Source organism: Muntiacus reevesi, chromosome 10, assembly GCF_963930625.1.
Source record: "Muntiacus reevesi chromosome 10, mMunRee1.1, whole genome shotgun sequence".
Classification (NCBI taxonomy): Eukaryota; Metazoa; Chordata; class Mammalia; order Artiodactyla; family Cervidae; genus Muntiacus; species Muntiacus reevesi.
Genome location: NC_089258.1, coordinates 44,464,078 through 44,476,385, shown reverse-complemented (window position 1 = coordinate 44,476,385; position 12,308 = coordinate 44,464,078). Strand labels below are relative to the sequence as shown.

Sequence of the window (12,308 nt, the reverse complement as noted above, 5' to 3'; positions counted from 1 at the left end):
GGGTGAGCGGAGGGCCTCTGCGTGCTGTCCTTGCCGAATGTGGTTTCCTGAGGTTTCTGGGGCCTCCCGGGAGCCACCTCTACGGGTTTAAGCGGAAACTCAGTAGCGGGACACAGAGCAGGCTGAAGAACCTGGGGCGGGGGTGGGGGGCGTGGGGACTGTAGGAACGAGGATTCCGGGTTGGGCCCGTGAGCTGCAGCCGCTCCCAGGCCTGGGTTCCTGGGGATCTGGACAGGTGGCTCCTCCCCACCCCCCCGCCTCCCGGGGCACCTCGTGCTGACAGGCAAGCAGGTCAGGAGATGCCTGTGGGGACGCTGATGTGGAGGGCCAGAGGTCCATGTGGAATCAGGGCTCAGGCAGAAGCCAAGATGGTTCTCCCGGGCGACCTGCTGGGTCCCTGCCTGGGGTTCACGGAGGGGCCCGGAAACCTGGGCAGGTCTCCCTGCCACCCCTGTGCAGGGGGCCTCTGCCTTCGGAACCCCGACTGCCCCCGGCACCCCAGCCACGCCTGCAGCCAGCGTCCTCATGGCGGCCACGGCCGGCTCACAGTCTCAGCCCAGCGCCCGGCTGAGTCACTCACTCCACCCCTGGAACGTGACGCACAGCTTCCTGAACACTCTTGCTACGTCGACAGGTAAATTTTGAAAAGTATTGTTCTAAACACCAGATCAATCCTTTCCCTCTAATTGTTCACAGAGTTAAAGCTGGTAAAGAATTAGATTTGCCCTTCATCGGAGAAGACAGCTTCTGCCCACCTCTAATCACAGACCTGGGCCTGGCTCCCTGCTTCTATTAACACCTGAGATTATTCACGAGCACTCCACTCACTGGACAAATCCCAGTGAGCACAGCCCAGGAGGAAGGTGCTGAGGGGGCCTCCAGGCAGGACTGCTGACCTGGAGTCGTTCAGGCAGAAAAGAGCAGAGAAACACTCCCGGGCGACTGCCCCATGCGAGTGTTACAGGGTGTCTGATGCCAGAAAGGGGCAGACGAGTTCGGTCAAAGACAGACGCCGACAGCACAGCAGGTCACCTCACTGCCTATTGAGGGAAACACATCCCACACACTCTCACTCTGGCTCGAAGTATGCCCTTTCCCAGAGTATAGACTCCTTCCCATCCAGGTTTTCCCTTATGTGGAACTATATCAGAAAGTCTCAGACTGTTTCACACCATTTACATCAGAGACCCGCGTCAGACAACCCAAAGAGGCCAGAAACCGTGTGGGGTCGCCCGTGCCCGCCAGTCCCAACACTGGGTCTCGGTGGGTCCTCCTTCTCTGCAAACCCATAGGCCCAGCGCCTTTCTCCCTCTGGAAGAGGTGCCATCACCCTCGCGTGTACATTCTGGGCACTCAGAGGTGGGCATTCAGCAAGGACCGCTCGGCCAGTGCTTCCAGCCACAAAGCTGACCAGCGAGGCCCTTCAAACGAGGGGGAGTTTTCCCCCAAACAAATACGCAGGTGAGAAGGAACTCAGCTGGTCTAGACTGGAACTGAAATGGCCTTTTCTCTGACTCGCTTGAGGGAGATTTGGAAAAGTGGGCATTTTGCTCTGCAACTCAAACCGCAGCTCAGCCTGACGTGAGGTGTCCCGGGAGGATGCAAAGTCAATGGGGTACATAATCAGTGTGTGCTGAAGTGTCGGCTTCTCTAGTGAACTGCAAGTGCAGCAAAGCACTTAAACTGCTTCTGGAGGACGTGGGCTTCGAGATAGCAGAGAAAACCAGAAGGTGGTAAGGAATGTGGCTCCTGGTGGCAGAGAGCCCGACACCCGCTGAGGGCGGGTTTCCCAGGGTCAGGACGGGGCACTTGCAGAGCCAGGCGGCGGCTGGGGGAGGGCCTGGGACCCTGGATGCAGCTGCCGGCACCTGAAAACGGGGCAGCCGCTGCGGGAACTGGCTCGGAGTTCCCTCGGGAGCTCACAGTTGCACCCGCAGGAACGGGGTGTGCCGCATGAGGACTGGAAGCAGAGACAAGGACAGACGCTCACACACCCGTGTTCACACAGCGTCACTCACTGCAGCCAAGGGGGAAGCGACAGTGTCTGCTGACAGACGGCGGGCGCACATGCCATCCACACAGCACGCTGCTCAGCCTTAGAGGGGACGCACGCTCTGACACAGGCGACCACACAGAGGAAAGCAGGGCAGGCCCGAACAGAGGACGGACGCTGTGTGAGTCACTCCCGTGAGGTCCCGGGAGGAGACAGAGGGGGCGGCGGGGCGGGGGTCAGCGTTTCGTGGGGACAGCTTCAGTTTGGGAAGATGAGAGTTCTGGAGACGATGGTGGGGCTGGTTGCCCAACAATGTGACGTGCCAAATGCCACGGGATGTACACTGGAAGACGGTTAAGATGGTAAATACTGTGGATTTTGTGTATGTTTTGCCACAGTGAAAAGAGGAAGGATGCATGACAGAAAGAAGGTACCCTCACACCGACACGGCTTTGCAAGGACAACGAGAAGGCAGGAGGAGCGGGTGGCAGGCTCGGCCGTGGGGGAAGGCGGCTGCGGCTCCTGTGGGGGCGGTGGGGTTCCCCCCACCCTGCACGCCCAGCAAAGCGCCTGAGGTCCTGGGCAAACAGATCAGCCGTCAGAACGATCTGGACGGTGCATGGACGGAGCACACAGAGACTGGCAGGAACCAGAATGTGGCCGCGGGGGCCTCAGCAAGGCAGCCACGGCAGGAAGGCGAGCAGAGACCAGGTGGAGCCCCTCCCGCCCGCCTGTCCAGGCAGCTGTCCCACTGCGGCGCCCTCATGCCCAGCGGCGCCGGGTCCAGAACCGTCGGCAGCCAGGCTGGGTGTGAGCACAGTGGTGGCGAGGGTGCGAGGGGCGGGGAGAGGTCCCTAAGCCCGCAGGCCCCTTCCTCAGGCAGCAGAGCCGGGCGGACTGGACCACCTGCCCCCGCGTCCTCAGAGAACAAGGCAGGGTGCGACCTGCCGGCTTGCCCTCAGCTGCAGGGACAGTCTGTCCAGGGAAACAGCGACCTCTGGGGAGGCTGGTACTGCGGGGCCCTGTGTGTCCCCTCGGGTGGGACTCAGACCCTCTGTGTGGGGGGCCTGGCCCAGGGAAGGAGGGTGCTCCGTGAGGGGTGGTGGGGGGACGTGGCGGATGCTCCCATCAGCCCTCCTCAGGAGAGCTGGGAGTGGGAGCCACTCCCAGAGTCACAAAGGCCCCGTCACGCCCATGGAGCTCCCGAGTGTGGTGGCCCAGGAGCTCTCCCGGCTGGGACTCTGCAGCAGGGGGCTGACCGGGAGGGGAGGGCCCCACCTGGCTCACGCAGCTGGCCTGGCTGAGGGTGCTGACGGCGCGCATGTAGCTCTGGTTCCGGGAGCGGAATTTCGGGGAGTTGTAGTTGGCAGAGGGGTCCAGCCCGTGGCTGGCAGGCCCGTCGCTGGCAGCTTGCAGGTAGCTCTGGCTACAGGAGAGAAAGAGAGAAGACAGAGGCCTCGTGAGCATCACTGCAGGGACCACGTGTGCCGGCGCCCAGGGCCGCTACCAAATCCGTGGACGTCTTGGGCGCATGGAAACATTCCTGACAGACATGCTCACGGATTCATCAGCACCAATGGGGCAGGCTACTTACAGACTTGCTTCAAAACCTGACTTTTTATGATCAGGTAGTGAAATCGGGATCATTCCACATAGAAAGAAACCTAACCCTGAAAGCATGGATAACTCACACAGCCTAAGAGCAAGCTGGACTCAGAAGTCCATGAGAGTCTCATAAATGTCAGGGTAGCTTTTGGCACCTTTACACACTCAGAAAAATAGAAGAAGAAAAAAAAATCAAAGGTTTGCCAGCCGTTTTAACTTATGTGAAGTTGTCCAGATTATGCAATAGAAGCAGAGAGCAGACTGAAAACTCAAATCCATATTATCATCATAATGGTCATTTCCTTCCAAACAGCCTTAACAATCAATTTCCTCTAGTCTCCCTCCTTGTTTTTTGCAAAATCTTGAAAGCATGGGGGAAACCCTGAGGATGTCCGGCAGAGAGAGGGTTCAGCTGGGTTGACGCTTCTGGCTAAATCGAGCTCCTTTCAGGTCTGGTGACAGTCTTTCCACAACCAAGACAGACTGCATTTTATTTGACCCCCAAGCTGGAATAACGTGGACAGCAATAATGGAGCTATTCTTCTCTCCTACTGTGGATCACAATGAGACAGTTAACTAGGATAACTGCACAGGCCTGTGTATAAAAGTTAGGTTGCTAATTTTGACTCCATGTCTCGACTACAGTACGTCCCCTACTTTTTAAAGTAAGCCCTTGATGTAAATTGATTTCTTGGTGATTTACTTCTTTAGAAATGGGGTAGCAGAGGGAAAACTGGCTTGCTGTTAAATTCAGATTAAGGAAGCTCATTTATTTTAAGGTCATTATTTCAGGTAATGTTAATAGTATGTACTTTTAGATACTAATGGCTCAGAGGTTAAAGCACCTGCCTGCAATGCGGGAGACCTGGGTTCGATCCCTGGGTCAGGAAGATCCCCTGGAGAAGGAAATGGCAACCCACTCCAGTATTCTTGCCTGGAGAATCCCATGGACGGAGGAGCCTGGTGGGCTACAGTCCATAGGGTCACAAAGAGTTGGACATGACTGAGCGACTTCACTTTCACTTTCAGAATACAATTTATAAATTATTATAATGATAACTTTGTTTTAAAACTAGGTATATAACATATTCCAGCTCTTATATCCCTTCTTTCCACTTAAAACAGACCAAAAAAGAAGAGAAGAGAAAAGGAAAGGAAATGGGAGAGAAATGAGACGGGGGCCGCCCTGACCCTGGCCCGTAAAGAGTCCAGGTCTCTGCCGGACTCCTTGTCACCTATGCTGCTCGGGCCCGGGTCGGGGCGGGGGTCTGCACACCCCAGTTTCTACCAGTTAGCACTTTTGTCTTACTTCCAATTGAAGAGCTTTCTCTTCTGATTACCACCACTCTTTGCTGATTCAGCATTCTCACATTTAAGTTCTCAGCATCTGTAAAAGCAGGGCTGTGTCTTCTTTATCTCTGTATCCAGATTTCCAGCCCAGAGACTGGCACTGTGAGCGGGGTGACTCAGTACTATGACTGGGTAGCACCCACACACGGCTCTGTATTTGTGATTCTACATTCAGATGTGTCTTCTAACTCATGATCTCTTTATTCCAGCACTGGGCAGCCACTGAGAGACGAGCTGCCACTACAGGAAGCTAACCACGGGTTTTCTTTCACACACAGAGTCCAGACATCAGACATCCATGACGCACTGTCACGCTGGCCCCTGGAAGCACCCTGTACCAGCCCGTCAGTCCTCACAGGGACCCCACAGGCTTGGGCCTCACTGCAAATGGGGAGCCACCTCACCCAGGCACCCCCAGAGCGAATGCAGAGCCCAGGCAGCCGGCTCCAAAACTCATGCTTTTTGCCCCAAGATCTGGGCAGTTGAGTCAGAGAACAGAGGTTGCAAAGGTCTGGTCCCCAACTTCAGCCCCACTTGATTAGGGTGGCTTGGCATCCTCCAACACACCCTGCAGGCCAGGGAGCCCTGCAGGTCACAGACCTGGGGACAGTCGGGAAAGTGCTTTTTCCAGATTACTTCCATAATTAGACTGTGTAAATATGGAAATATTCAGACTAAGCTTTAACTGCAGCCACCAGAGAAGGTGTGCTCGTGTTCACCCCATCCAGGGCTGGGCGCTCAGAGCCTAGCAGTGACACCACCCCCGGGGACCTTCTCTCTGGGGACAGCTGAAACCTCCCGGCCCTGAGGAGCCTCCCGAGGACGACAGAAAGCCAGGGTCAGGCTCAGAATCGCTTCCCCGTGTGACTGGAAGGCGGGAGGGCCCTGGGCTGGAGCCCGAGAGGAGGGGTAGTGTCGCGGGCTTTGGGGCGAGCTGCCCGCCCACCCTGCACGTGCCCTCGTGCGTCCCGGACTGCCAGACATGCTGGTCTGGGTCTGCTCCTCACCGTTTTCCTCTTCTAACCAGCAGCGCTGCGGGGAAAGGCCTGTGTGCCTTCTGATAAATTCTGCAGACTTTCTCCAGCAGGTGCCCAGAATGCTGCCAGGCGCTGATGCCAACAACAATGGAGGAATGAATGTCAGATAGAAACACGGGGTACCCAGATAAACGTGGAGTTCAGAGGAGCAGCAAGTAACCCTCACGAGCAGTATGCTCCCAGCAGTGTCCCAAATGTGTCCCTTAGGCTGAAGGAATGCACTGTCCATCTGGAAGTCAGACGCCACTGTTTGTCTTTCTTAAATCTGGCACTACTACGACAGAGGCGCACTTGGGCCAAAGGGTCGGAATGCGGATGGGATCACAGATGGTCTGAGTGCACAAGGGTGGATGGAGGGGCCGTGGGAAGACGTGGGCTGTGGAGAAGCTTCCGGAAAAGACCAGTGGGGACTGTGCAGACCCCTCTGGAGTCTGGAGTTGATGCCACAAGCACAAGAAAGCAATGCCAATGCCTCACTGTGGAGACGGGCGCTCAGAGGGTGGGCAGGAGGTAAGGGGTGCAGATGCAGAGCCCCTGGTCACTGCCCACAGTGCTGTGCTGAGTCCTCCCTCAGGAGTGGGGGGGGCAGACGCAGAGCCCCTGGTCACTGCCCACAGTGCTGTGCTGAGTCCTCCCTCAGGAGTGGGGGGGCAGACGCAGAGCCCCTGGTCACTGCCCACAGTGCTGTGCTAAGTCCTCTCTCAGGAGGGGAGGGGGCAGACGCAGAGCCCCTGGTCACTGCCCACAGTGCTGTGCTTAGCCCACCCTCAGGAGCGGAGGGGGCGGACGCAGAGCCCCTGGTCACTGCCCACAGTGCTGTGCTGAGTCTTCCCTCAGGAGGGGAGGGGGGTGATAGACGCAGAGCCCCTGGTCACTGCCCACAGTGCTGTGCTGAGTCCTCCCTCAGGAGGGGGGGGCAGACGCAGAGCCCCTGGTCACTGCCCACAGTGCTGTGCTGAGTCCTCCCTCAGGAGGGGAGGGGGCAGACACAGAGCCCCTGGTCACTGCCCACAGTGCTGTGCTTAGCCCACCCTCAGGAGCGGAGGGGGCGGACGCAGAGCCCCTGGTCACTGCCCACAGTGCTGTGCTGAGTCTTCCCTCAGGAGGGGAGGGGGGTGATAGACGCAGAGCCCCTGGTCACTGCCCACAGTGCTGTGCTGAGTCCTCCCTCAGGAGGGGGGGGCAGACGCAGAGCCCCTGGTCACTGCCCACAGTGCTGTGCTGAGTCCTCCCTCAGGAGGCCTGGGTGGGGGGCGGGACCCGCGGTCCAAGGTTCGTCTGTGGAGTTTGGTAGAGGAGTCTCAGGGCACACCCTGGGGGACTGACGGGATCAGAGGTCCCTGATGCGACCCCCACCTTTCCATGTGAGATCTGTCTGAACAAAACATTTCAAAAGTTTAATTTTCTTGGAAAAGAGCAAACCTAGGTGACGTCATCATAAAGCATAGTGTTTTTTCTGAAATAGAAATCGCAGAACAGAAAACCAAACACCACTGGTTGTTACAGACGAGGCAGGCAGTGTCTGTGGGCTGTCCAGGTGACGGCTCTGGGCGGCCTCCTCCTCTGTAACCCCACACACACCCTCAGCGTGCTGGGTCGCCACTCTGCTCAAGTTGAGCCCGTGACTGAAACTGAAGTTGTGTCTCCTCCTGGATGAGTCATGACGTGATGATTGGTCATTTGTACCTCTTCTTTTGTGAAGAGACTTTTCATCTACCCCCGCATTTTTAACTGGGTTATCTCTAGTTTTGTTTTGTGGGAGTTCTTTATATATTCTGTACTCAAATCCTTTGTCAGATATTCATTTCAAGTATTTTCCTTCACTTTGTGACTTGCCTTGTCCCCTACTTGTTGGGAGTGTTTTGATGAGCAGACATTTTAAATTTAGATGGCGAGAGTCACTCTTCAGTCACATCGATTTATTCTATTTGAGTTTTCTTTAACCCGAGAGGTTTCACCCCCAAGGGACCACTGGAGACACTTGGAGATACTCTGTTGTCACAGCTTGGGGATGGGAGCCTGGTGAGCAGAGACCAGTTCAGTCAGTTCAGTTCAGTTGCTCAGTTGTGTCCGAATCTTTGCAACCCCATGAATCGCAGCACACCAGGCCTCCCTGTCCATCACCAACTCCCAGAGTTTAATCAAACTCATGCCCATCGAGTCGGTGATGCCATCCAGTCATCTCATCCTCTGTCGTCCCCTTCTCCTCCTGCCCCCAATCCCTCCTAGCATCAGGGTCTTTTCCAGTGAGTCAGCTCTTTGCATCACGTGGCCAAAGTATTGGAGTTTCAGCTTCAGCATCAGTCCTTCCAATGAACACCCAGGACTGATCTCCCCTAGGATGGACTGGTTGGATCTCCTTACAGTCCAAGAGACTCTCAAGAGTCTTCTCCAACACCACAGTTCAAAAGCATCAATTCTTCAACACTCAGCTTTCTTCACAGTCCAACTCTCACATCCATACATGACCACTGGAAAACCCATAGCCTTGACTAGACGGACCTTTGTTGGCAAAGAAATGTCTCTGCTTTTTAATATGCTGTCTAGGTTGGTCATAACTTTCCTTCCAAGGAGTAAGCGCCTTTTAATTGCATGGCTGCAATCACCATCTGCAGTGATTTTGGAGCCCCCCAAAATAAAGTCTGACACTGTTTCCCCATTTATTTGCCATGAAGTGATAGGACTGGATGCCATGATCTTAGTTTTCTGGATGTTGAGCATTAAGCCAACTTTTTCACTCTCCTCTTTCACTTTCATCAAGAGGCTTTTTAGTTCCTCTTCACTTTCTGCCATAAGGGTGGTGTCATCTGCATATCTGAGGTTATTGATATTTCTCCTGGAAATCTTGATTTCAGCTTGTGCTTCTTCCAGCCCAGCGTTTCTCATGATGAACTGCATATAAGTTAAATAAGCAGGGTGACAATTTACAGACCAGAGATGCTACTAAAATTATATAGTACATAGCCGCCTGTTAACCAAAAAGAATTTTCTGGCCCCAAGTATCAGCAGTGCTGAGGCTAAAACAACCCTGGTTTATTCTGACACCAATATCCCTGTCTTAAGAGCAGACAGCCTCCAAACACACAGCATCATCCACATTTTCCTCAGGTGAGCATCAAGTGGGCATTCACCAACATAGACTATATTCTGGGCCACAGAACAAACCTTAACACATTCGAAAGAACAGAAATCATACAAAGTATGTTCTTGGACCAAAATAAATAAAACTAGAAATCAATAACAGAAGAATTTTTGGAAAATCCCCAAATATGTGAAAGTTAAACAACAGCCTTCCAGATTGGCTCAGAGAGGAAGTCTCAAAGGAAATTTAAGTGTATCTTGTACAAATAATCAAGGGGTGGGGGAAAGCTAGAATGAACCATGCCATACTAGATTAAAGTTAGAGACATGGAAGTGAATCCACATTTAGCACCGTACACATGCCAGTGGATAAACAAAATAAACGACTGTAGATATGTGTGTGTGCTAGCTCTCTGTGCTGCTAAGGGAACCAGCAGTGAGCACACACGGGGTTGGACCTTGGTTTCTAAACACTGCTTTCCTGAGCGGCAGCAGGGACCCCTGCAGGGACGCTGGGCCTGGGAGAGAAGTGGCCGGAACAGCTGGCCCAACTTGGCTCTTCTCTGTCAAGACTGTTTCGGCTCTTCTAAGACCCTCAGCATTTTCTTCCTGTCAGTTTCTCTAAAAACGGAGGCTGCCCTGCATCGACACCTCGGTCTGGGGAGAATTAACACCTTGGCGACACTGCAGTCCCCGTCAAAGTCTCTCTCCCCATGTGTGCTGGTCTGATTACATGGAGCAGCGCCTGCAGTCCTCAGGCAGCCAGCCTGGGTGCATCCGCGCACACGCCCGGCAGACACAGTGAACTCACGGATGCGTGTCCTAATAGACCAACAGCTGGGATGCGCTGCGGAGGCCGTGGTCGTGCTCTGCGGCAGGGCTGGCTCTGCACGGCTGCCGCCCGGCGCGCCCTGTTGCCGCGCTGGGTTCAGGTGCGGCCTCTGTCCTCTGTTTGGCTCACCAGCCCCAGTGCTTCAGTGGTTGTTTGTTTAGAGACCTCACTGCTGACAGGCACAGGCCGACTCCCCCCGCGGCACCACGCACCCCAGCTGTGTCCTTTCTCGGACCCCCTGGAGCTGGGAAACGGCTCACCACCCACACTCTGCCGATGAGACGCAGCCCCCGTTCCCGGGGTGAAGGCCCCTGTCCCGGAGCAGATCCACACTCCCGGAAGCGTGGCCGCCCCTCCTCATTCCCAGGGTTGCAAAGCCGTGTGTCAGCCCGGGGGTGTCAGCCAGGGGTGTGTGCACGGGGGCTGGCAGGGACCAGCTTCACTAAAGCGGCTCTAAGGGAGGTCTTTACTGCTGCGAGACGCTCCTGTGTTTTCTCATACGTGTCCTTTCTGCTATTAAAAGAGTCCGTTGTTGGCTTCAGGGCCCTCTAAGCCCACTGAGCGATGATGAAGCTGTGCCTCCTGGATGCCAAGTTCTCCCAGCGGCAGCTGACGCCACACCCGGACGGTCACAGATGACAGCGTCTGCGAGGGACACCAGGGTCCCCCGGGGTCCGCCAAAAGGCAGCACATATGCTTCAATAGAATTCAGGTTCCCGAATGATACATTTAAAGAGATCTGGTGTCTTTCCAAACATCTTTCTTCCCATTCAAACTACCTTATAGTTCAGCGTCTGAATTGTATTTTGAGGAAAAAGCGGCAACACTGCACACAGGATTATGAATTAGATTCCACTGTAAGGAGACCAGAGAAATTAAAATATCAGAAAGAATGATGAGTATTAAGGAAAAGCTCCCATTATTTATCTTCCATGTTATGACACTCTGTCAACATCAATGGAAATAAATGTATCATGAAAAAATCTGCTCTCGTTACAAAGTGATGTGCCTGTAAGCCTTCAGAGATTAAAGCAACGGCTGTAAATATGAACATGAAAAACTTAAAATAAGGGACACATTTTACACAAACATGCATATTTATATACATTGCACAATATAGGATACATTGAAAATGCGTATTATTAAGTCGTAGAGGATGTTTAGCTGGTTTAAAAACACTCTGGGAGCTCCCCAGAAGGTCACATGTGATATTCGCAAGAGACCCGGCAGCTCGACCCCCAGGTACGGGGCAAAGAAAGATAACTGTCCACAGAGACACCTGTGCAGGATTCGTCCTAAGAGCCCCGAAGTGGAAACAAACGTCGGTCAGGCGCGGGAGAAGTTACCAGGGCTGCAGCCACACGGGGAGTACTAGCCAGCCGTAACAGTAGAGGCGGCGGCCGTGGGCCACAGCGCAGGCGAGCCTTAAAGACCCGCCGGGCGGGAGAAGCCGGCACGAAGGCACGGGCTGCAGGACCGCACGTCCACGGCACATCCGGAACCGGCGAGCCCGGGAGACCGGGCACACGGGCGGCTGTCGGGTGGGGTGGGGGAGCTGGGCGGCTCCTCAGCCGGAAGACACGTCCTGACGTGGGTCACAGGGACCCGTGAATACACCACAAGCCACTGCGCTGTTCACGTCAAGGGGTGAACTGCACGGTCTGTAAACTGCATCCTAGTCACGGGGTTAGGAATCAGCCGTGGAAACATGTTTAGTTTTCTGTCACTTCTCAACTGAAGTGAACTGTGTGATGATTCGGGAGGGGTTTTCAGGAGCCAGTGGAGGCCCCGTCACCGGCTCACAGCACGTCCGGCGCCCTGGCCTTCCTGGGTGGGGAGCCTCGAGGCCATGGAGTGAGCAGTCATGCAACTCCCACCAAACGCGGCTGTTGTCCTGGCGTCCTGCGAAGCGCCTGTGCGTCTCTGGGGCACAGACGATGACCCAGTCATTTCATGACGGTGTGCTTACCTTCCTGAGAGGCGACCCCAGGCCCAAGGTCCCCACGCAGGTGATACAGAGATTCTGCACAAAGATCGCTCCCTCTGGAGGGTGCGTGTGTTACTTCAGTGCTGCACACACATCTTCAAAGCCTGCGGTGCACCATCGCAGCTGTGTGACAGGCTCACAGCCCACATGAGCAAGATGCGGAGCAGCGGCATGTCCCAAAGCGGAGCTGCCATTACGGCAGCGCTTCCGAGTCACGACAGGGCCGCGTGCTCCGCTCCTTCTCGGAGGTGAGAGACGTCGTTTCCAGGAGCAGTGGTGGCGGGCACTGAAGTGAGTCCAGCGCTGGGCCTCCCGTGCTGAGAGGAATCATCTTACCCAGAGGCGGTGTTTTAGGCAACAAGGTGGGAGACTTCCTGAAGCTAACACAGAGCTGGGGCTGCTCCCTCCACGTGGTCAGAGCTG

General features: G+C 55.1%; 1 protein-coding gene across 1 annotated transcript in view; it reads right to left on the bottom strand.

Moving 5' to 3' along the window:
* The window catches only part of DLGAP2 (DLG associated protein 2), a gene marked incomplete at its 5' end in the record, with an annotated part of 450,426 nt that overhangs the window by 47,225 nt on the left and 390,893 nt on the right, over positions 1-12,308 (bottom strand). Inside the window, one exon of the mRNA XM_065946643.1 lies at positions 3,272-3,419. Coding sequence (XP_065802715.1) covers positions 3,272-3,419 — 148 coding nt within the window. The remainder of the gene's footprint in view (positions 1-3,271; positions 3,420-12,308) is intronic.